The sequence below is a fragment of the Heliangelus exortis genome, chromosome 2 (genome assembly GCF_036169615.1).
Source record: "Heliangelus exortis chromosome 2, bHelExo1.hap1, whole genome shotgun sequence".
Taxonomy (NCBI): domain Eukaryota; kingdom Metazoa; phylum Chordata; class Aves; order Apodiformes; family Trochilidae; genus Heliangelus; species Heliangelus exortis.
In genome coordinates, this window is record NC_092423.1 from 143783127 (window position 1) to 143807769 (window position 24643).

Genomic DNA, 24643 nt, shown 5'->3' on the forward strand with positions numbered 1-24643 from the left:
AAACCCTTTTAATAGTCTAGTAGGACAAGTATCTGACTCTAGAAGAACAGAAGATACAAGACAACCACGTTAAATGGTCCTTTTTTCTCCAAACCTATACAAGTGAGTAGCTCAATACAGTCACCATACTGCCAGTTGTACTGTCAGTTGTACAACTCAAACAAAAGTTGTCAGAAATGACAAAACACTTGTGCCTCTGTTCCCTTAATCATTCTGATCAAAGTTTAACCACTAGATGCATTATACCACATGAATGCTTCCTCAAATGTCAGTATGAAAAGCTTGTATTTTATTTAGTCAATTACAACAGCATATGGCTGTATTCAAAACCTTCTGCACATCTTGTCATACAAATATATGCAAATTCTTCTCATCCACAGACTTACTGTTAGGCATATATATATCATAGCACCTAGGAACACTTCTTGGAATGCTTCTTCTTGCCCCAAGCCTGAATTAATGCTCTAGTGGCATCCTGTGTTCAGTACAGATGAGGCTGTACATTTGCCACAGTTTTAATGACCTTAATCAGCTATGATCCAGCAGCAGATAATCACAGAATAAACAGAATCACAGAATGATCCAGGTTGGAAAGGACCTCTGAGATCACTAAGTCCAACCCTTGATCCACTAACACTGTGGTTCCCAGACCATGGCACTGAGTGCCACATTCAGTCTCTTTTTAAATATCTCCAAGGATGGAGACTCCACTGCTTCCCTAGGCAGCCCATTCCAATGTCTGATCACCCTCTCAGTAAAGAAATTCTTTCTAATGTCCAACCTAAACCTCCCCTGGCACAACTTGAGACCTCTTGTGCCCTCTTGTCTTGCTGAGAGTTGCCTGGGAAAAGAGACCAACCCCCCCCTGGCTCCAACCTCCTTTCAGGGAGCTGTAGAGAGTGATGAGGTCTCCTCCTCTTCTCCACATTGAACACCCCCAGCTCCCTCAGCCCTTCCTCACAGGACTTGTGCTGGATCCCTTCACAGCCTCCTTGCTCTTCTCTGGACCTGCTCCAGCACCTCAATCTCCTTCCTGAGCTGAGGGGCCCAGAACTGGACACAGGACTCAAGCTGTGGCCTCACACTCAACATACAATGACCTTGCAAGGGGTAAGTGGTGTGACTAAATACAAATCATTAAAGAGAACTGCCAGTAAAATAACATTAGAGTAATATTACACATATTATTTCACTACCATTTCACTTGTTCACAGTATTTATAAAATTGCTACTTTATCACTCGGACAGAACACTGAGCTCCCTTAACAACCTGACACTCATCTGTACTAATTCTGGAGTAGCTACAGTGTTTACCAGTACTTGGGAGACAAAGCTTTCAAAGGACAAAAAGATGCCAACAAGTACTAAAAGGTAGTTGTAATTTCTAGTACTGTCATTCATCTTGTCCTTTTAGTGACAATTTAGGATTATTACAAAGCATATTACACGGAGAAAAAAGTCTGCATTATAAACTGTTCAAGTTTTATCTGCTCCAGATTCCATAACAGGAGGAAAAAAATTATGCCTTGAAAGAATTCTTAAAATTCAACTGTGAAATACTTTATTTTTTAAACAGAAAACAGGAAATAATTGAATAGGACTTCAGAACAAACTGTCCTCTGATCAGTCTGTGTGATAGGAAAGAAGAAATATTATAGGATGTCTAGAATATAGGTTGAAATCTATGTGAAAGTAATCTACCTTGACATTCTTGACAGCAGATGGCAAAGAGCTGGGCTACATAATCTGAAAGAGTGGCACTGTATGATCATATCAAATGATGAAAAGCATTCACCAAGAATAATTAACAACATACCTTATGAGTATATGATTTAACATATAAATGCTATACTTTATCTAATAAAGAAAATTAAGATTTGAAGTTATTTTCTTAAAAGATGTACATGTCTAACTTCTGTTGCTTCAGAACATAATAATTACATACTATTCTCATAAATGTACAATGCATGCTAACAATATAAGACACAGAAACTGCAGATAATCCCTTACTCAAATTTTACAGAAGAGCCTTTTTACTAAAAGGAGTAAGAATGTTAGAAAGCACCAGTCTCACTGTGCTTAGAAATACTGGTCAGAAAGGAAGATGCATTCTGCATGACTAAGAAATTTATTTTGTACAAATGAAATAAAATTAGAATGGTATTCTGAAACTTGACATAGAACTGAAAATTATTCATCTTTTTCTGATCTTAATATCAGGCATTATACAAAATAATTAAATGGTGCTATTTTCTTCACCAACCATCTGAGGAGATGGCAGCTATAGCAGAATACTGTATAAGCACATTAGAAATATCTTCTTATACTGATGAATGTAATATAACTGCTGAATTATTGCTGATAAATAAACAAATATCACACACATATCTTAAAGAATTTTTTTTAAGTATCATATTAAACTATTTTTTATTGATAAGCACATATTTTCTAAAATCCACAAATCATGACTGGAAAATCCTCATAGTTTTGTTAAGAGGTTTCCCAACAATATAAATCCATTGCTCAGTGAGGATCTAAAAGAAGATTCTAAATTATTTTCAACCCATTGCTAATATTACAAGAGATTACAATTCTAATCAGTTAAAAACTGAATGAATGTAAATTCTTACACTGCAGGGTAAAATTATTCTCTGTATCTAATTCAAACCTTGAGCTGAGTGCATTATTTCCCAGTGCCAATATCAATGCACAGTTATAAATTATGAATCATGCCACTTCCTTATTGGAATAAAAAGATTAATACTCTCTGAATCACAACAAACAACTCAAAAAGTACACCACCATTCCTAAGATACAAGACATGCTCCTGCCTGCTGCTCTGGCTGTTTCCCACTATTACACAGCTCAAAGCTGTAGGAAGCAGACTTTGCTCTAGTTCACATTTACATTAATGGATGAATGTCATCATCCTCTATCCCATGCTGAGTTTATTCACACCTGTCTATTCTTCATTGAAGGAAATTCAGGTTAGCAGTTGTACAGTAATAATTAGGTTTTTTTAAAAATTACTTTGCAAATTACATTCCTCTAAATTAATGAAGGTACCTTCTCCTTCCTTGTTTCTGTTTGTGGGTACTGCCAGAGGTTGGAGTGGAATAATGATGTCATCCACATTGGTCCCTTCTTCTGTATGCTTCTCAGAGACATGAGATAATAGTTCTGATTGATTTGGTGAAAATAAGTTACACAGCTTACACATGAAGATGGAATTGATTCCTGAAAAACAAGTTTAAAAAGAAAAGTTAAGGTTTTTACTTAGATTTCCACTATTAATTTTGATTTTGATTCAGGTAGCACAGTAAGGATAAATTATCTCAATGCATTTAACAAAAAGTAATAAGCTGGAAGGAAGAATGTTACACCATTACTTGAAGACACTCATAATAAATCTCAAAATGAATTCATTTAAGAAACAGTTAAATTTCTACCCAGATCTTCACAGGGTTAAAAATTTCTTCTGGCTCAAATCCTAGAAATAACAATACTGAATAGGAAACAGGAGAGATTAAAACCATTTTTTTTGCCTTCCAGACTCAAAGTTACAATTTCATATTTTTTCAAACATCTGATAAAATCATCTAAGATTTTAAGTTATTTGTCAAGGATTTACAGATATTACATTGCTAGAAATGCAAAACATTTTATGTTTTACAAAGTTGCTTTGAAATACAGAGAAGCTGGACCCCAAACCCTAATTTATGTTCACAAACTTTGCTGTTCTTTTAAGTATTTAACCTCTCTACTTAACTCACCTAAGCAAGCCTAACTCTCTAATTACCCATGCAAGTGCTAGAAACAAAAGAAGGAAAAATTAAATGCCATAAAAGATAAAAGGAAACTTTGCCTTCACTATAGTAACATTTGTTAGGAAATAAATATATTTTACTAAACTGTATGCTCTGATGTGTCATTTTGCATTTGCCCATTACCATGAGCACACACTGTGAGTTATAAATGTTAAGGGCTTGGTTCCAGGGGTCATTAACCTTATATATGGCCCTGCCACTGGTGAAAGAGTGAAGAGGAAGGTCAAACCATCCAGTGCTGCAGACCACAAAACATTGCATCATATGACAATCAAAGCTATACAATCACACACTCTTCCTTTGTCCTTCTGGCTATTAACTTCAGAGCTGTACATGAATGTTTTTCTTCTTCTATTCCCATGTTTTGAAAAAAAAAATTTTAAAAAAATTTAAAAAAAAAAAATTGTCTACATCTCAGCTTATCTACTGAAGGAATAGGAAGGGAGCAGGATGAGAAAAAAATTTTTTGCTCAAACAATAAACACAACATATCAGCTTCAGAAGGAATATTACCATTTGACATTAACAGGAAACCTCTAGTATTTCGTATGCTTTGACATACAAATTCTATGAAAAATTCCTGTTGATTCAAAAAAACCTCCAACTGAAGACCTCTGAAGCAACAATAAATGAATTTCATTAAAATTTTCGTTGGTCAATATTATAAACAGAATTTTTGCAGTACTTTTTAGACAAACATAATGTTTGGGGTTTTTTTTCAATCCACAGGTACCAGATGTGTGATGTGAAAGCAAAACCACATGAGAGTAAATAACAATGAAGAAGGGTTAGCAGAAAGTTAATAATTCAGAAAAATCCAGTTAAAAGAAGCTCAAACTTTTGGCAGAGAGCTAATTCTGAGGCCTGTCTGCTTTCTAAAACTGCTGTCTTTTGTTTTAATCGTGTCCCTGCCCCCTTCAGTGTCCCATGAAAACTAACAACCAGGAACCAATTTTAACAGCACACTTGTTCTTTAGTTATTTAGTTCTTTAGTTTATATAAACTCCTGGCCCAGAGATTGGTTTCAATTGCTCCTCTGCCCCCCTAAGGAAAATTAAACACACTGAAATCAAAGTGGAAAAAACAATGCTATTTGAGGTACAAACCAAACCATAGATTAGCCAAATAAGTACAGAAATAAAGGTATGAACTCTGGGGTGAATTTGGGGCCAAAAGAAGAGGATGTGTTTTGGGACCTCTTTTCAAAACAATCCCAGCCAAACCATTACCCCTATTCAACATTATTCTCCTTCCTTCATAATAATCAAATGGTTCACCCCATCCAAGGAAAATCCATCTTTAAAGTATTCTAAAGGTAAAGAAAGCAGAGCTGGCTCTCTCTTATGCTTATTTGCACCTGAATTTATGACAAAAGCAACCTCATCTTCAGAAATAATAACACTATCTAAAAAATAAAAGGCAGTGTATGCCTTCATCTCTTCTAAAAGATCTCTGAAAAGCAAAACAAATACTGTTTGTGTTCTCATGCTCTTAGGAGCTCAGTAGGGTTCCTTCTCAGGCATTTGGCTTTCTTGAGCACACACACATTTCCGTTTGACTGCAGTACATTTATAAAGGAAATGTTCCTTTGAACTAGTCCTCCTCTAGTTAACATTCTTAAAAAAAACCAAAACAAAACAAAAAGTGGATGACAATCTTCTCTCCAAATGTAAATCACAGAATCACAGAATGGTTTGGGTTGGAAAGGACCTTAAAGATCATCTAATTACAACCATCTGCCACAGGCAGGGACACCTCCCACCAGACCAGGCTGCTCGACATTTCATCCAGCCTGGCCTTGAACACTTCCAGGGAGGGAGCATCCACAACTTCCCTGGGCAACCTCTCCAGTGTCTCACTACCCTCACAGGGAAGAATTTCTTCCCAATGTCAAATCTAAATCTACCCTCTTTCAGCTTGAAACCATTACCCCTCATCCTATCACTACAGGTACTTGTCAAAGGTCCTTTCCCAGTTTTCCTGTAGCCCCCTTCAGGTTCAGGAAGGCCACTGTAATGTCTCCCCATGAGCCTTCCCTTCTCCAGGCTCAACAACCCCAACTCTCAGCCTGTCTTCAAAGCAGAGGTGCTCCAGCTCCCTGATCATCTCTGTAGTCCTCCTCTGGACTCATTCCAACAGTTTGATGTCTTGATGTCCAGAACTTGAACACAAGACTCCAGCTGGGGTCTCACAAGACTGGAGTAGAGGGGGAGGATCACTCCCTTGACCCGCTGGCCACATTTCTTTTGATGCAGCCCAAGATATGGTTGGCTGCAAGTGGACATTGCACTTCTCATCAACCAGCACCCCCAAGTCCTCTTCCTCAGGACTGCTCTTTATCCGTTCTCTGCCCAGCCTGAATTTGTGCTTGGGATTGCCCTAACCCAGGTGCAGGACCTCGCACTTGGCCTTAGTGAACTTCATGAGGTTTGCACAGGCCCATGTCTCAAGCCTCTGGATGGCATCCCTTCCCTCCAGCATCTCAACCACACCACACAGTTTGGTGTTGTCAGCAAACATGCTGAGGGTGTGTTCTGTCCTACCACCCATGCTGCTGACAGAGATGTTACACAGCACCACTCCCAGCACAGACCCTTGAGGATCACACCTTGCTGCTGGTCTCCACTTGGACACCAAGCTGTTGACCACCACTCTTGGTGGTCATCCAGCCAATTCTTTATCTACCAAGTGGTCCATCCATCAAGTCCCTATGTCCAGGTGTTTCCACTTTAGAGACAGGGATGTTGTGAGGGACAGAATCAAATGCTTTGCACAAGACCAGGTAGATTCCATCAGTTGCTTTCCCCTTGTTCACCAGTATTGTGACCCCAGATGATGCATGAGCTTTGCTCAGAGATCAGATGGAAACAAAACTGAGTAAAGAAATTATTCTGTAAGACTGACTGGAAAAGGAAGACATGAAGCAGAGGATAAATCACACTGATCAGAGGCCTAAATTATTAGATTAGGAGTAAGCAAACAATAATTGATTAACCAGTTACTAATTAGGTGGTTTAGCAATAGAGTAATGAATTTTAATCAATCCAGTGTAAAAATCAAAGAAGCAATAAGTTAATTAACTATGCAGGGAATCAATGATTAATTAGTGAATAATTAATTACATAGAAACTCAGCAGAGCAATTAATTAGACAGCAATTAAATATGCAGAGAAAGAAAGACACAATAATCAAGTGTGCAGGTAAACAAACCACAGAAATTTCAGTGAAAACCAATTTGGAACATTCCGTTCATTAACCAAGCTTTGTATTAATTTATTATCTTCAGTTTACCCATATAAAGTGTGCTAAGAGTACACTGACATAAATAATACCAGTTACTTTCTTCTCAAGTAGAGAAGTGGCAAATCAATCTTAACTTAAAGCAACTTCAATTATTTTTTTTTAATTCTTCTAAAGATCTCATGGTATTTCTTAATGAGTGGCTGTTGTTTGGCTTTTGGGCTTGGTTTTTTCCACTATGAGAATATTCTGCTGGATTTAGATGGGTTCAAGTTAAATATCTTCACAGTAGCAGGTATGGGGCTGGTTTTGATCTGTGACCAAAGCATCACAGGGATGTTTTCATTATCACTGAGCAGTGCTTACACACAGCTCAAGGACTTTCTTGCTTCTCACCCCACCAATGAGTAGGTTGGGGGTGCACAAGAAGCTGGGAGGGAACATAGTTGGGACAGCTGACCCCAACTGACCAAAGGGATGTCCCATGACACAGGACATCATGCTCAGCATACAAAGGAGTAAGAAGGAAGGGGTAGGATGTTCAGAGTGATGGTCTTCACAAGTAACCATGACACATGATGGAGCCCTGCTATCCTGGAGACAGCTGAACATGTGCAGACTGATGGGAAGTAGTGAATTAATTCCCCATTTTGCTCTGCTTGCACATGGCTTGTCCTTTACCTATCAAACTGTCTTCATCTCCACCCCCAAGTTCTCTCTCTTTTGCCCTTCTGATTCTCTGAGAATGAGCCATTGGCTGTGTGGGGATTTGTTGCTGACTGGGATTAAGCCATGACACATGTACACATCAAAGGGGGATTAAAAAATAGATTACTAAAACAAATAGCAAGCTGCAGACTAGGAAGCAGCTTCCCTTATTCCCAACCCCCTTCACAATGCATAAAACATCACCCAAGCTGCTTCACTTTAAACACAGAGGGTGTAACAGAAAAGAGAGAGGAGGAAGCTCTTAAATTAGAGAGATCACTTAAATTAACATTGTTTTTTGTCATGTCTAACCTTAATCTCTCTTCAAGTTTTAAATCATTTCCTTTTGTCCTCTTGCTATACATCTATATAAAAAGCCCTGCTCCAGCTTTCTTGTAGACTCCCTTCAGATACTGGAAAGCCACTATAATGTGACCTTGGAGCCTCCTCCTCTCTCAGCTGAACAACCCCAACTTCCTCAGCCTCCTCTTCACATGGGAGGTGCTCCAGCCCTCTGATCATTTTAGTGGCTCCTCTGGACACATTCCAGGAGCTCTGTGTCCTTCTGATGCTGAGGACTCCAGAACTGGACACAGTACTCCAGATGTGGTCTCACTAGAGCAGAGCAGAGGGGCAAATCATGCATTTTTAACCTTTCCATTTCTGTGTCCTGCATCTCTCATTCCATACTCTCTATCAGACTGTCTTCTCTCTTCCTGTTCCTTAGTACACACTTCCAAGCATTCAAAAGAACTACCCATGTAAATTTGTACTTCTATTTCACACGTTTCTTGCAGGTACAAGAACTCTGCCCCCCGCTGGTGAGACCTGGTTGTAATACAAAAGTACTCATTCCTAGCTTAAAGTCTCAGAGGAAAACATAACTTTCAGGTCTTACAACATTTAGACAGATGAGATCTAAAGCTAACACAGTCTTCACAGTGCATATTGTACCATACACCAGCAGACACTTACTGAGTCCTGTCAGAAAATTCAGGTGTCAGACACAATTCTTTATTTCCAGGGTTAACACCCAGTTAAACCACAGAGAAAAACCACTATGTTTCATAGTCCAGCAGTACCTTATCTTGTAAAGACATAAGTTAAGCAACGCATTTGACATTTTCTACTCCAGCAAATCACCTTGAAGACCTCCAGGTACTTAGCAGGTGGGGCTTTTCATACCCTTGGATCCTAAACTCCATTTGCTTCTATCTTCCTATGTACAAGCACATCAAGGCTTGCAGAGAAAGGCTTTGTGGTGGTGTTATTAACGGAACCTGCTAGAATTATGAGAAACACAGAACACATGACTTCAGCTCAGAATCATGTCCTTGGGTCTATTCTTCTCCAGTCTCTGGCTGCATTTCCAGTTTGCTACAGGTCACTTACCTCCCTGCTCCAGTTCACCAGCAGCTCAGCAGGAGCTAACAACAGGGAGAGAAGCAGAGAGCACACAGCAGCCCAGATGCTGTCACACAGCCTGATGTCCAGGTTCACTCAACCACTTCCTCTTCACCACTCAGGTTTTCCAGCTCTGGAGTAAGTCATGACACAGCACACACCACTTGCTGCAAATTCAATTACTAGGTGGAAAATGTGGTTTGGTTTTCTAACATTATCTGTATCACAGAATCACATAATGATTTGAGTTGGAAAGGACCTTAAAGATCATCCAGTTCCAACCCCCCTGCACGGGCAGGGACACCTCCCATTAGACCAGGTTGCTCAAGGCCCCATCCAACCTCCCATTCAACACTTCCAGGGAGGGGGCAGCCACAAATTCCTTGAGCAACCTGTGCCAGCATCTCACCACCCTCAAAATTTAAGAATTTCTTCCTAATGTCTAACCTAAATCTGTATTAAAGCTCTTTTAAAACCTGAATTAAAGTCCTTCTTCTGTTGTGTATACAAGAGCACAGCCAGGAAACAATGCAGTGAGCCAAGAATGCCATGAGAAATGTCAACTTCTTAAATAAGATTTTATCCTTCATATTTATAAGGGTATGTGGAAGGTGAGAGTGCTTCATTCATCAAGCTATGTGATCCGTGGTATTTTCAGTGTAAAGGAGGTCAATAAGCTAATGGGAAAAATGAACAAGAATACACAGAGACACAAAGCTGGCAGACAAGAGATATTTGACAATGCCAAGGACCAAAGGTCACCACCACTTATTAATTGATGGGACACCAAGAAAATGCAGGCACAGCGTTGGAGAAGGCCAGGTGGACTCTGTAACTACTAATAAAAAAGAAACAAGAGACACAGGGAGATTTGGGACACTTTAGGAGTGTCTATGGAACTATGTGAATTTGGTTTAAGTGCCAAGGTTTTGGCAGTGGAGGGGAGGCTGCAGGGGTGGCTCCTGTGAGCAGACATCAGGAGCTGCCCTTGTGTCAGACAGAGCAAATTACAGCATTTTCTACCAAAAGTTTCTACCAAAGCATAACACTGCACTGCTGTCCAGCAAGCTTATAAACAAGATATTTTTGCTATTCAGAAACTGACTTCCTCACCATCTTCCCACTGCTTTGCCCCTGCACTATGTTATCTTGGAATCTGCAATTAGCAGATCACAGAACTATTAACTACCAGATGCCTTTATTCAATGGAGATAGATTTGCCATTATAATACCAATATATTATAATACCATTATAATAAACTAACACAAGAATTCCTGGGAAAACAGAGGGGTTTCTGTTCAAAACTCAAGTGCAATAAAAAGTAGAAACAATTCTTCCAAGAAGACTATTGTTTTTATTAAAAAACTCTTCACAAACAAATATTGAGCATGTAAGATACTGAAGTGCCCAAGAACAATAAAAAAGACTTTTCTTTTATAGCTTCTTAAGGTAGAAGGATTGGAATCATGAAGCAACAGTTATTATTAGAGCAACACCTAAAAACCCAGTAATTTGTGATTAATACAAGCAATATTATTTCTGAGCTGAAGAAATGGTTTCCACTAAACTGGAAACAACTGGTGGATCCAGTACAATGAATTGATATCCTTTGTCAAACACGTTAAAAATCTTTTTCTTAGATATCAGATCTTATTCCTCTGTGCATCCTAGAGATTTTTTGTTTCAATGTTATTTCAAATACATATTTTCAAAAATGTTATAATGTACTCTGATCTTTATTGCTTCACTGGAGGAAGACTTCTTTGTTGTGGTTTTTTACTTAGAATATACTTTATTCTGTTTAAAAATACATGTTTTTTAAAATACTATAAAAAGCATGGTTATAGTTTTTTTAATACCTTCAGGTAATCAGTGCTATTTCAGAATTTCAGTAAAATGTAATATGTAATTTACTGTCAGATGCGTTTTTCTGTCATGAACAAAGAGCTTTAAATGATGCAGGTTTTGATTAGATGCACTCAAACTTCAAAAGACTATACTTAGCCATGTATCTATTGCCTAGACTTTGACCTTACAACATCTTAGCTACCATTTTAATAAAGAAGCTGATATAAACTAATTTTACTCTTCTTCATTTTATAGAGTAAAAAAAGAAAAAAAAATCAATAGTTTTTTCCTCTCCTATTTTCTCTATTTTGATTCAACAATAAATTAACATGCAGTATTATGGCATATCTCCAAAATTATTATCCTCAATAGGCATTAAAAAAAAGTATATAAAGCCTGCTACTATTTGCTACCATTAGAGCAGCAGCATCACAAGAATCCCATGGTCAAAACTAACAAATTAACTGCACTAAAAGCAGTTTTGTATTACACTAAAGAGACTACCAAGCTATTTTAGGGCTTCCTTCTTCTGAACCTGAACTCTTCTGAATATTAAGTAACTGTATTGTTCACTGAGAGGAATAATGGTTTTTATTGTTCACTGAGAGAAAACCCTCAATACACAATTCAGTGAAGGAAAAGAAGCACCTGACCATGTCTGTTCTCACTTCTAGCTTCTAACTAAAACCAGAACAATTTACTCATCATTACTCAAATGCCACACATTTTTAATTTTAAAATTGAGAAAGTTATGGCAATGTTGATACCAGATGCAAAAACTAAAAGATTATTCTGTTTAATATGGTATTCTGGAAAATCTATCAATATACATTCAATATTTTTCTAACAGGGCCCAAATTTTAGTTTGCAAGCTAAACTACATCTAGAGAGGCTCTCAGAAATTACAGGGAGCAATTTACAGGGAGTATGAGAGTAAATTACACTGATGTTTGGGAATGTTTCTGATTAACAAATAAACTGCATTTAAAAATCTACACAATTCAAATATACTACGAAAGAGAAAACAAAAGCAGAAAAAAAAGCCACTATTTAATGTACTTGGGATATGAATGCATGAGGGTGCTGCTGTGAGCAGAAGTTGATAGTTTTGTATAAACCTAAGGGAGAAAAAATACAGAGGACCAACAGGCTTCATCCAAATTAAGAGCTTGTGAAAATGTTTTAAAATTAAAAGACTGAAGAGTAGATGACAAGTGCAAAACTACACAAAGATTAAAGTCACTCCTCTTGAAGTGGTAAAATCATGAAAACTATTTTCAAATGAGGGGTGACAAAAAAGTTAGTAAAATTTTAACAGGAAACAACAAAGAACAGCTGAAACAAATTGCTGGGTTTGTTTTCTATTTCTTTGTAGTTGCTTTTAAAAAATTAATCTAAATCTAGTATAATAATGCAAACCTAATGAGGCATCAGAACCAGAGGGCCTATCTGTAGACAAGGAAATTGGCAGAAATGCATTCAAAAAAATATTATCACAATGCCAGTGGGACACATCAAAATATTGAGGATAGAAAGTAGGATGTACTGTTTGTGAAGCAGTGCCATCTGCTAGAAGCAGCTTAAGGTTAAATCTGATTAACAGACTTTTCCAACAAGTAACAGGATCCCTGAAGACTGAAATACTTGAATTGTACAGCAAAGCACAGTGCTGGACCACATTAGCAACAGTCTCACCACAAGGGTAAGGATGACTGTGACACACTGATGGGGATAAAAGAAGTTACAAAGACAGAAACAATAAAATACTGTAGGTATTAAATGGTTAAATGTCAAGTCAGGACAGGATGCCAAGATTAAGTGTTTAGACACTCTTAATGACTGCTTCACCCAGCAAGCAGTCAGGGAAAGCACACAGGAGAAACAGTTCTTGTCTTTAAAGTAAAGCATAGGACCCCACTCAAAGTGACAGACTCTGTAAGAGCAATTAAAGCAGCACTCAAAAACCTTTTAAGAGAGTGATAAAGAGCCAAATGTTTATGTTTAACTTCAACAATGTGAACTACATAATGATAAAAAGCACCTTTAACAAAACAAAACCACAAAAAGGACTAAAAAGGTTTCAAGAAGAGCTAAATCCTTGAAAGCAGCATGAAAACTATTTAAAAGCATCACATTTGATGCTAATCATCAAAAGAGGATTTTAGAAAGTGGAAGAAAAAAATACAGCACAGCTAAATACTATCGGGTGGAGGCTTCAGAAGAAGAATCTATCTTTATAAAAGTTTAATTGTTGTCAAACTAGAAACAGGAAAACATTGAAATTGTGACATACAAACACATAAGGGGGCTGGTCAATAAGGATGATTTTATCAACTTGAAAAATAAAAAGCAGAATGCAGTTTTTTAATTCCTAAACAGTAACAGGCCTGCCTGAGAGTCTGTGTAGCAAAAAGTTATAAAAGTAAGAAAAGACAATTCAAAGAAGGTGAGGTTGTAGCAAAACAAGCTTTTCAATTTTCTGTCTCTTTATAAGGTTCCTATGAAAGGTTTTCTGTGAAGATTCTCTCAGTTCTGGCAAACACTTTAAAGACAGCCTCAAGAGAAAGATCTCCATTACTCAGATACAAATACTAACACAGAGCAATTATAATAAACAAACAGTCCTATAAAACAGAGGGCCTGATAACACACAGACCTATAAAAACCAGAAGATTAGTTCTGCAAAAGTCTACACTGGGCCTACACCTCTGCATATTGTTCCTCTAACTTCAGAAACTAAAAAAACTATAATAATAATTCAAAACCAGTCCTTACCAAGTACAAAGATAAGGACGACCAACAATATAGCAAACTTCCACAGCAGCAACAGTTAAATAAATTTGAATTTTGCTGCCTGGGAAGGATGGAGCCAAGGGATGGAAAAAAAGACAAGAGTAAAATGCAGAACTATGAAATTACATGTGTCATGGATCCCCCTGAAGCCCCTGTCTGCTCCTTTCACCTGATCTCTCCCTGCTCTGGAAAAAGCAGAGAACACAAGAACACATCCACTTGGAGTTAAAATTCTTGGAAGGGAAGTCCATCAACATCTAGTAGGTGAATATTCACTATTTGGGACTCAGCAAGTCCTGCAAGAGTATTCTGGACAAATACCACTGCACACTTGCCCTGTTGTTGCTCCTCTCTATTCCTTCATTATTGAGCCACTTTTAGAGGCATTATGTGTCAGGCAGGGCACAAAATTAAGACTCTGATTATTTATGCTTTTTCAGATTGCTTCCAAGTCACAACAAAGCTACACAATACAGACTTTGAGGCAGCTCAGTTAACTACAGCATTAAAAAATTATAGTATTTCACCAACATAACACAAAACTGAAAATCTCCAAATATTTGACGTAAAGACATCATCTCCAATACAAAGGCAGAGAAACAGACTAATAATGGGCTAGTGTTCTGCTTTTTGGAACATCAGTTTTAGATGATTAACCTGAATTACTGGGAGACTTTGTTGACTTGTTCACTTCAGCTTTGCCTATAAGGTGTTATCAGGAACCAGACCCAGCCTCATTCCCCATGACAAAACAGCTCTTCTGGCAGGCTCTGATCTCTCTCACTTGTCTGAAGCATCTCCTCACTCTCTCCTTACCCAAGTGTACTGTATTTGCCTAGTCTGCTACTAGCTTGTCAAAAGTTGAATTTTAAACTCCTGAAGTTTAACTGATCAAGTAAAAAGCGTATGTTGTTTTTTTGGTTGGATTTTGGGTTTTTTTGTCTTTTACACACATCAACTTCACAAATATTCCTGGAAAAAGTTAAGTTCTTCAAAAGAAGACACTGCCTAAACACACATCAAAAGTATGTTCTGATAACTACTAATTTAATTTCTCTTCAGAAGTTTAGAATAATCGGTTTGTCAAACATACGAGGTATCTTTTCGTTAAAAAAAAAAATACTTACAGAAAGACTTTGTTTTTTTAGTGTTCTAGGATCGCCCTCATGTGGCTAAATGCAACACTGCCGAAGTTACCACTAAAACACACCGTGAGACAGTATCGTAACCCAACCCACGCTACCAGACACCCAAAACATTTGGCACCTCTCAAAAGAATTAACTGTGATCAGCCACCGGCATCGGGATGCCCTGGTAGAAATGCTCTGGACCTGATTTTTTGGCAGCACACTTGACAGAAATGCATCTGTAGTCAGAGACAGTTCTGCAGATACAACACATGACAGTTCTGGGATCAGCTGCCCCCAGAACACTCTTTAAGTGTAACACTGTTGTTGAGCAGACAAACATGCTTAAATAATATGGATTTACTAGCAGCAGTAGTGGCAACTGATTTCTCACCTATTATTGGAGATCTTTCTATTATTTCTCACCTAAAGTTGGACCAGGGAATATAAAGCAGTCCTGAAATGCTTTTACAATAGTACTGAAGCCAACACCTGTTAGATCTTTTGCTATTTAGATGCAAGCTTTGTACTCATAGTGCTGTTCTCTCTGGTATAAAATCCCATTTGAGCTGTAAACTTAACTCCAGAGAAAACCTAGAAATAACTTCAGATTCTAAAAAACGAAGCATCTCAGGCAATGACATCAAAAATCCAAGCACACCAGGTAATTAACTAGAGCTAAATTATTGCAACATCACTTCATAAACCTGTACTGCAAGGAACACACGGGGATTGTGAAAGGCAGAAGCACTTCCACGGTACTATCGGGGTGATGGTGTCTGTGTGATTTTACTTGCACTTGCAAACCCCCTGAAAGTCAGAAAGGGGCATAAAGGACTGAGGTAACAGCGCAGTGGGAGCATCCAACCTTTGTCAGTTCCCTTCTGCAGCTGAATTTAACTCTTCAGCTCCACACAAGCTGCCACAGGACAGCCGGAGCGCTTTGCCTCCAGATGTCCGTCACTTCCACACCACCAACAAGCGGCCTGGCAGCTGCTCCTTCCCAGGCGTTCCCTGACACTCTCTTCCCACAGTTACGAGGGGACAGGCAGCCGGGGATCCTCCCTCCGGCGCCCTCCACCCGGAGCCCGTGCCCACGGAGAGCCCTCGGGGGGGCTATGACCGCCTCCTCCACGCGTGGACCCCGCAGGAGCAGCCCCGCCGCCTCCCCAGGGCCACACGGCTGCCCGCGGCCTAGGCCCGAGCTCCCCGGGAGAGGCAGCCCCAAGACCCCCCAGGGAGCCCCACAACCCCTCCACTCCCCCCGCTCTGCCCCCAGCGAGGGCGCGATGAGGGTCGGAGCAGGAGGGGACCCGCAGCCGGGCGGCTCGTGGCGGGACTATTTCTCCTGCGGATGTAGCGGAGCAGCTGACAAGCCGGAACTACTTTCTGCCCCCCCGCCCCTCCGCCGCCAGCAGCGGCCCCGCTGCCAGCGGATCCCTCCGCGCTCCCCCGCCTGCCCCGGCCCCGCCGCCTGCGGACGGCCCCGCGCCGCCCCGCTCACCTGCAGCCGCAGCCTCCATAACCGCGGCGGGGATGGGGCTGGGGGAGAGGGGGGGGGGGGACAGCGGGGGAGCTGAGGGAGGGCCGAGAGCCGCGGCCTGGTTTAAAAATAAAATGGGAGGGGGGGAAAAAAAAAAAAAACTAAACTAAAAATCACTTCCGCGCCAGCTGAAGAGCTGAAGCTTTCTTTCGGTTAAAAACAAATAAAAATAAATAAAAATAATAAATTATTTTAACGGGTGGGAAAGCCAGGCCGAGCGGCGGGTTATGGCGAATCTGCCGCGTCCGACACGGCGGCTTCTTCCTCCTCAGCGACGTCGCACAGAGAGCGCGAGGGCAGGGAGGGGCGCGCGGGGAGGGCGGGAGGGAGCGCGCGCGTGCGCAGTTGAGTCCTCGCGCGGCCGCGGTTACCTCAGGTACCGGAACGGCTCGGGGCGGGGATCCGAACCGCGCCGGACCGAGCTGAGCCGAGTTGAGCTGAGGTTCGTGGAGAGCAGCGGGAGAACCGCCCCCCCTCCTAAGCCGAGGGTGAGGCCAGGCTTTGCCTGCTGGGGTGAAGTCTCCGTGTGCCGCTCCGGGAGCAGCCTCGGTTCTGCCCCAGGGCCCGGAAGGTTCGGACGCGCAGGCCCCGCGCTGAGCGGAGCCGTTTCAGGTCGCTGCCTCTGTTTACGGACGTGTCTCTGCCGACCCAGTGTATCCGCGCATTCGCTACAGGGCGTGTGGAGAAGTTCGGAGGAAAATGTATTTTCCAACGCATTAACGTGTCCGTAAAGATATGTGACACAGTTCAGATGGCTGCTTAGCCTCGTAGCTAAAACCATGAATGTTTTACAAGTTTATCTTCAGAACACTGAAGATAACTGAAGCGCTTCAAAAGTTTTACATTTGCCCCAGGAGCGATATATCAAGGGGTGTCAAAAGCCTGGTGAATCACCCTGATTTTTTTATTCAGTTCTTAAGTTCCGAATTTTGGCATTACAGTATTTATTTTTGTGGTTCTTTTTCTTAGCAGGTGCCTGGAAACCAGGTACTCTGAGGATGCAACACAATGGGTGCTGCTTGACTATTCACAAACACCCACATGTGCCTCGTGTTTCCAGTTTTGTTCCTTTTTATGTTTCTACACTAAACCAGTGAATACAGTTTTTGTCACTTTCACTCTTTAATCACTGTAAATGATGTTTGTATTAAATATTAATGAACAGAATGTTGAATTCTGTAATGCCTGTCACCGAAGTTAATTTCCATCCAGATGATTGTGTAGGAATCTCATTACCCTTCATAAACAGCAGTATTATGTTTGGGTTTTTTTTGTCATACTACAGAATAAAAATGGTGAAAACAAGATTTCAGTATTAATTACAGTAATTAATGTAATTTCCTGTTGTAATGAATGCATACCTATTAGCTGAGTAATAGCTTGTATAAATATTCTTTTAAACATCACTGTTGATAACATTGTGATCAGTAAAATAAAGCTGCAGGTAGACGGCCACAGAAACTTTACATTTCATTGTCGGACCACGGTTTTTAACCTAGAAAACACGTTTATGATGACCCACATCATAAATATTGGCTCCAGAGCCTCAAACCAGATTTGGCACAGCTCTGGCACTGAGCCACCTCTGCCACGCTGTGGGCATTTTCTGCCATTCCTGCTCTATTCCAGTGTCTCGTTACCAGTGCAGTTTTGGTGCACCTCCTGCTGGGGCAGATGCAGTCTCTCTGCCAGCACCTTACCTGAAATTTTCCTCATTTTCTGGCCGTCTCTGCCAGATGCTGAAATAATCAGCCAGCCTCACAGTTTTACCCCTTTATTTTTTTTTAAGAGTCTTTTGGTCTGGACAGAAGAATCCATCATGTATAAGGGCTCATTGAGGCAAACAACCTTAGATTAGATAGGAAAGAAGACAGTGAACAAACTATTGCCCAGCCAAAAGAAAGGTGGCTCTGTGCCATTTCACTTTTTGGGAAGCAGCAGTCCAGGACCAGCAGCAACGGGGGCACAGAGGTTTCTCAGACACACTTTAAGATGAGTACAGGTGGAAGTGTGAGTGTGTCAGCAGGAAGGGTGTGTGCTCAGAAGGCTGTTGATTCTATGGAATGTGTAGGTGTAGCTCCTCAGATCAGGAAAGCAGAGAGCAGTCAGAGAATTCAAAAGACAGAAAATGAGCAGTGCTGCCTGATGGCTCCCCAGGTGGGGCGAGATGAACACCCAAAAGGTGAAGACTGTCAGCTCCTAAACGGCACAAAAGACCCACCTGAGACCCAAGCTTGATGGGGGCTCAGTGGCTCCATGTTCTGGTTGTCTCCACAAGTAATTCTGGCAGGACTATCTGAGCAAACATCCTTGGTGCTTGGGTGTGTGAAAGGCTGAGAAAGTGAAATCATTTGTGTGTAAAACAAAATCACCCCTCCCAGCTGTGTCACCTTCTGCTCTGTTACACTCCTTGAAGCATCAGTCCTCTTTTATTGCCGGCAGGAGCTGCTGCAGATGCAGGAGGACAGCTGGGCCAGAGCCAGACTTGGGCCCCAGCAATAAAACTTTGACTGGGAAGCTGCATTCTGCCAACATTCACCCACCAATATTCCTCTTGCTCAGCATGATGGACGTGAGACATCTTACACAACAATATGTTCTTTAGAATTTATGTTAGGGACCCAAATACAGGGAACAAAGGGAGGAAGACCAGACCTTTCCAGAGGCTATGCTCACACTCTGATAATTTGCTTACTTTATCTCATTAGATTTAACGATAATGCAACATTACAGCAGAGTTCTGCATGGATATTCTGACCTGATGAGAAGCAGTATTTAGGAACCTGCCTTTAGCTTGCTGCCTTGACTGACCCATTTCACTTTCTGGACTCCTATTTTTAGTGTTCCTTTTTGCCTCCTCCCTTCCCTGCTTGCTACTGCATCTACCATCTTCTGCAGAATGTTTTCTACTGGGAACAATAAGATGACAGCGTATGCGTGCTTGACTCACACCACCCATGAAAGGAAGGGATTGTGCTCTTTTTAGGATGTGATTAATGCTCATCCTTACCTTGGCATTGAAAGAACATTCTCTGCTCTTTGAATCATCAGGCCTCACTGCAGCACGTAGGGTGGATTCTCCTACTAAGAAAATTGCTTGTCCCAAATCTTTCACACAGTTAGAACCCACTGGTTGAGTATCAATGACACGTGGGTTGCTGCTTTTCACATAGAATTATTGCATCCAGTTCTGCTTTGCACAATCACAACCCTGTGTAAAAGGTCACATTAATAAAGGCCAAGGCCAAAAAGTCAGAGCTCAGAATCTCTGAGCATGGGTGTCTGACCTTATCAAAATGTTCTAGGAGCTTTGCCTGTTGGAGGGCAGAAGAGAAGGAGAAAGGCTCACTGCTGGCATGCCTGACCAGGTCACAGAGCCGGAGTAAAGCCAAGTCTTTGCAAGTCTGAATCATAATTTCCACATCTTAAACAAAAATATCCTCAGGTTCTTCCAGAAATCCCACCACATACCATCATAATTAACCCACATAACTCATCACCAGCGTCAGTTCAGATTCCCCACACCCAGCCAACAGGGTAACTACCATCAATTGTCTGTACCCTCTCAAAGCAGACAACAATGGAAAACAGAATCACAGAATGGTTTACATTGCAAGGGACCTAAAAGAACATTTAGTTCCAGCCCCTCTGCCATGGGCATGGACACAGATGACAAGATACACAGGAGTTTCCCTGGTGTCTTCTCAAAACACAGGGGTAAGAGTGCTCAAGCATCTTGAGTCCAGCTCCTTAGGGCAGTATGGTCTTGATACACGGAATCCTTTGCTCACCTCAAGAGAGAATTTGATCCCAGTCTGCTTATTTATCTCATTCTGTCCTAGTTTCCCAATAAATTAAATTCAAGGTCCCCTCTCTACCTGTGCATTCCCAGTATTTTTGGTGTATCTCCGTGTCCAACCTCTTTTACTGCCTTTTACTGCTCCCAGTTCCAGTTTTCTTTCACAGGAATTTCTTTCCTCAAAGGCTCTTTCCAGTTATTTTCTGTAGTTACTGTCTCAACACTCACAGATCAGCTCCTGCACAAACAAATGTTCACCAAGTACATCTACTGATTTCCTCTCTTCAGTCCACTGAACAGTTCCTCATTCTACCCTTGATGTCCAGCCAGTATTTGTTGACTTGTCCTTAACCAACTCTCTTACACTCTTGAAGAACCCAGTTAAATTGCTGGAGAATGCAAAGTTCACATATAGAGCAAGTCAAGTATTGCATAGGTTCTTCTGTTTCCTTGTGGAGCTGGAATCCATGAAGAGAGTTCAGATGTCCTTACTGAGGGCACAGCAGATATTAACTCCTCCTTTTCCCAGTCAGGTGGTTTGGCTTTATTCACAAGCAAATAAAAAACATTTTACTAAAAATGTGTTTTCGTTAAGTGTCAAATGAGAGTTCACCTTGCTTATCTGTTCACTGTGAGTGGTCCCACAGAATTAAAGCAATGAAATCAACAAGAAGTCAGCATTAGTACTGCCTTACAGCTTTCATTCCCATTTGGTTTTGCATAAGCTACTTCTGGGGAACTTCAGCACCACAGCCTATTCTGCCTTTGTGCAGGATCTCTGACTCATTTAACATTGGTGATGGACCTGACCTAGATATGAACCAGGGCTACATAGCAGGGGCTGGGGGGGGCTGTGTCTGTAAAACAAGATTCTGCCTCATTTATTACAGAAGTTGGAAAGTACTGAGAAGCAAACACAAAGTTTTACAAAGGGAAATTAGGAATAGATTTTCCAGGAGGAAGATACTTTCCTCAAAACGTACCTTCATGGTATAGAAATGGTGTTCAGTAATTGTCTTCCTCCTTTTCTGGCTGCTCACCATGGCATCTTGCAGTGTGCTTTGAAAAGTACCATGTATTTCTGTAGCTGAAATTCTCAGTATCTGTCCTTAAATGTGAGACTTCCCTAACTCTAAACTTCAGTGCATTACTTTACCTTTTTTCCCCACAAGCATTTTGTGAAAAGCTGATTCTACTGATGAAGCAAAGTATTGGCAATATCCCATACACACGCCTAAGAAAATTAATTAAGCTACAGGGAAGATGCAGATCTCTCTATAGGATATTTAATTGCCTATATGAAGGAGTAGCCCTGTGAGAGAAACCTGTAAAATATGTGATCACAAACCTAAGAATCTGCAATGAAAAATATCAGCAAGAAAAACATAAGTATGCCAACAGTCTTGAGTCTGACACTTAGTGAGCTTCCAGTTCTTGACTTTCTAACCTTTCTGGTTTTTAATATGTTAGTGTTTTTACAATAGAGAAAACCTCTAGCATTTTATAAAGCAGAACTAATAAAGCACTCTAAGAGAAGTGCAGAAATGAGCAGTATGAGAGAATAAATATTGTAGGAAATCCTCAACTCCGTGCATGCTTGCTGTAGAATTGAAGAAACCAACCATGACATTGTTTGGGTTTCTTTACTGACACAAGAAACACTACAGTGCATAAGCACTTTACTGCTTTGGCTTGCAGGCAATTTTTGGAGAAGTCTGAAATCACAGTAGTAATATTTTTTTCCTAACGATTTTATATTTTTTAGAAGAGCAGTTTGACCAAAAAGCAGTGGTAGGTAACCAGCTGTAGATCAGCATGATAGGTACATTCTTTTAACAGATGAAATCCCAGTTCAAACTCGTGTGAAGATTTTCCCACATCTCCCATGTCAAAGGGCACTGCAGCACAGGACAGTTATGAACTAAATCAGATAATTCAGAAGGAAATCTTATGAACATCACTACTTGTATACTTTTTTTCCTCCTTTTGATTAGCATGTCAGGAAGTAGGATTTTTTCCTCTAAGGATAAGCATTTTATTTGATGTTATTTAAAGCATAAAACATTGATAAACAAAGTTGTTATGCTTTTATGTAGTTAAAATATTTTAAATTAATAGAACTGATCTTTGATATTTATTTTTTTGAACTGATTTGTTAACACTAATCCTTTGTTACTTGAAGCCACATTTGCATGTTCCTCCTTTAAAATGCATTTTTTTTACTGGTGAGCTTTAAAAAAAAAACAAACAACTTCCGGAATTTAGTATTTTTTTTAATTGCTAGAGCAAAAGGTCACTCTTCCCCCCATACTGAATGCTTGAAGCAAGCAAAAATAAAAATATTTACAAAAATATTTTCCAGTTTGCCAGTAGCACCATTCCATAAATATTTTGTATTCCCCTTGTGTCACTGCAGTTCATATTTCTAGACTTCCCTTGGGGTGTTCTGAAGACACAGTGCTCACTGCAGACTAGAACAATTTCGCCAGAGCTTGGCCCAAGGACACCTCGAACTACAGAATTACAGAATGGTTTGGGTTGGTAAGGACCTTAAAGATCATCTGGTGACAGCCCCCTGCATGGGCAGGGACATCCCTCACCAGACCAGGCTGCTCAAAGGCCCATCCAGCCTGGCCCTGAACACTGCCAGGGGGGGGGCAGCTGCAGCTTCTCTGGAAAACCTGGGCTATTTACAAAGAAATTATTTTCTCTGAGATGTCTAATTTAAATCCACCTTTTTACAGTTTGAAAACATTCCCCCTTATCCTATCACCTTGTAAAAGCCTCTCTCCAGGTTTCCTGTAGCCCCTTCAGGTACTGGAAAACTTTTATAAAGTCTCCCAGCAGCTTTCTCTTCTCCAAGCTGAGCACCTGAACTCTGGTTGGCCTCACCTCGAGTCCTGTGTCCAGTTCTGGGCCCCTCAGTTTAGGAAGGATATCGAGGTCCTGGAGCAGGTCCAAAGGAGGGCAACCAGGCTGGTGAAGGGACTCAAACACAGATCCTATGAGGAGAGGCTGAGGGAGCTGGGGGTGTTCAGCCTGGAGAAGAGGAGGCTCAGGGGAGACCTCATCAGTCTCTACAACTCCCTGAAAGGAGGTTGGACCCAGGGGGGGGTTGGTCTCTTTTCCCAGGCAGCTCTCAGTAAGACAAGAGGGCATGGTCTTAAATTGTGCCAGGGGAAGTTCAGATTGGATATTAGAAAGAATTTTTTCACGGAAAGGGTGATCAGACATTGGAACGGGCTGCCCAGGGAGGTAGTAGACTCTCCATCCCTGGAGACATTTAAAAAGAGACTGGATGTGGCACTCAGTGCCATGGTCTAGTGACTGCAGCGGTAGTTAATCAAGGGTTGGACTCAATGATCTCTGAGGTCCCTTCCAACCCAGCCTATTCTATGATTCTATGATTCTCTCAGCCTTTTCTCACAGGACAGCTGCTCCAGCCCTCTCATCATCTTTGTGGCTCACTCTGTGCTCACCCCCCATCTCCTTCCTGTGCTGGGTGCTCCAGAACTGGACACAGCAATGCAGGTGGGGCTCATGAGAGGAGCAGAGGGGGAGAATCACCTCCCTCAACCTGCTGGCTGTGCTTCTTTGGATGCAGCAGGGACACAGTGACAGTGGGCAGGCACTGAACCCTATTAGCCTCCAAATAGCCCAAGAATGCACCAACTACACCCTTAAAACATGCTCTAGAGTAATGCCCACTTTACAGACCTGAAATCAGACACATCAGTTCCTCAGCCACAAGTCCTGCCACTTAAGATATGGACACTTAATTCCTATCTTAACTTCTGCAGCCCAAGGTGTTACAGTTTTAATGTTTTTCCACTAAGGATAAACTCTTGCCAGATTTACATCTGTAAAGGCATTCAGGTGTCCTTTAAAGACAGGTCCTGAAAGATGAAGGAGAGCACTCTAAAAGTATTTTACATTTTTAATTTAGGGTATATAAGGTATATGTTTTTTTAAAAAATCTGAATAAAACCATTAATTCCTCCAAAGAGACGCTCAAAGCATTATATTAAATAAAATATTAGTTATTTAAAGTGTATCCACTTTCTTGTGAATAATTCTGCCTCTTATCCCTATCAAATCAGTTTGATCATCTGTGTGTCAGGAGTCAGTCCACCACGACACAGGTTTAAGAAAAATTTTTACATCTGTTCAGCACGTCTTTTACCTCCCTTTTGTTTTCCCACTGATTTCTAAGGGAAAACAACTCAAGCTGATGCTGTGCACTTTTGGAAGTCCTACTTGAAAATGCAAAGGCAATGAATGCTCAGAAATTATAGGAGGTTTTTTTGCAACTAGTTTTATGCCTAAGAAAGAAAAGTTGTCATTGCTTCACTG

General features: G+C 40.8%; 1 protein-coding gene across 1 annotated transcript in view; it reads right to left on the reverse strand.

The window, feature by feature from the left end:
• ZFAT (zinc finger and AT-hook domain containing) overlaps positions 1–16780 on the reverse strand; it is a 79260-nt gene extending 62480 nt beyond the window's left edge. The window contains exons 1-2 of the mRNA XM_071738434.1: positions 16453–16780; positions 3067–3237 (exon numbers count right to left, since the gene is read on the reverse strand). Coding sequence (XP_071594535.1) covers positions 3067–3237; positions 16453–16471 — 190 coding nt within the window. The 5' untranslated portion in view covers positions 16472–16780. The remainder of the gene's footprint in view (positions 1–3066; positions 3238–16452) is intronic.
• Between the last annotated feature and the right edge of the window lie 7863 nt (positions 16781–24643).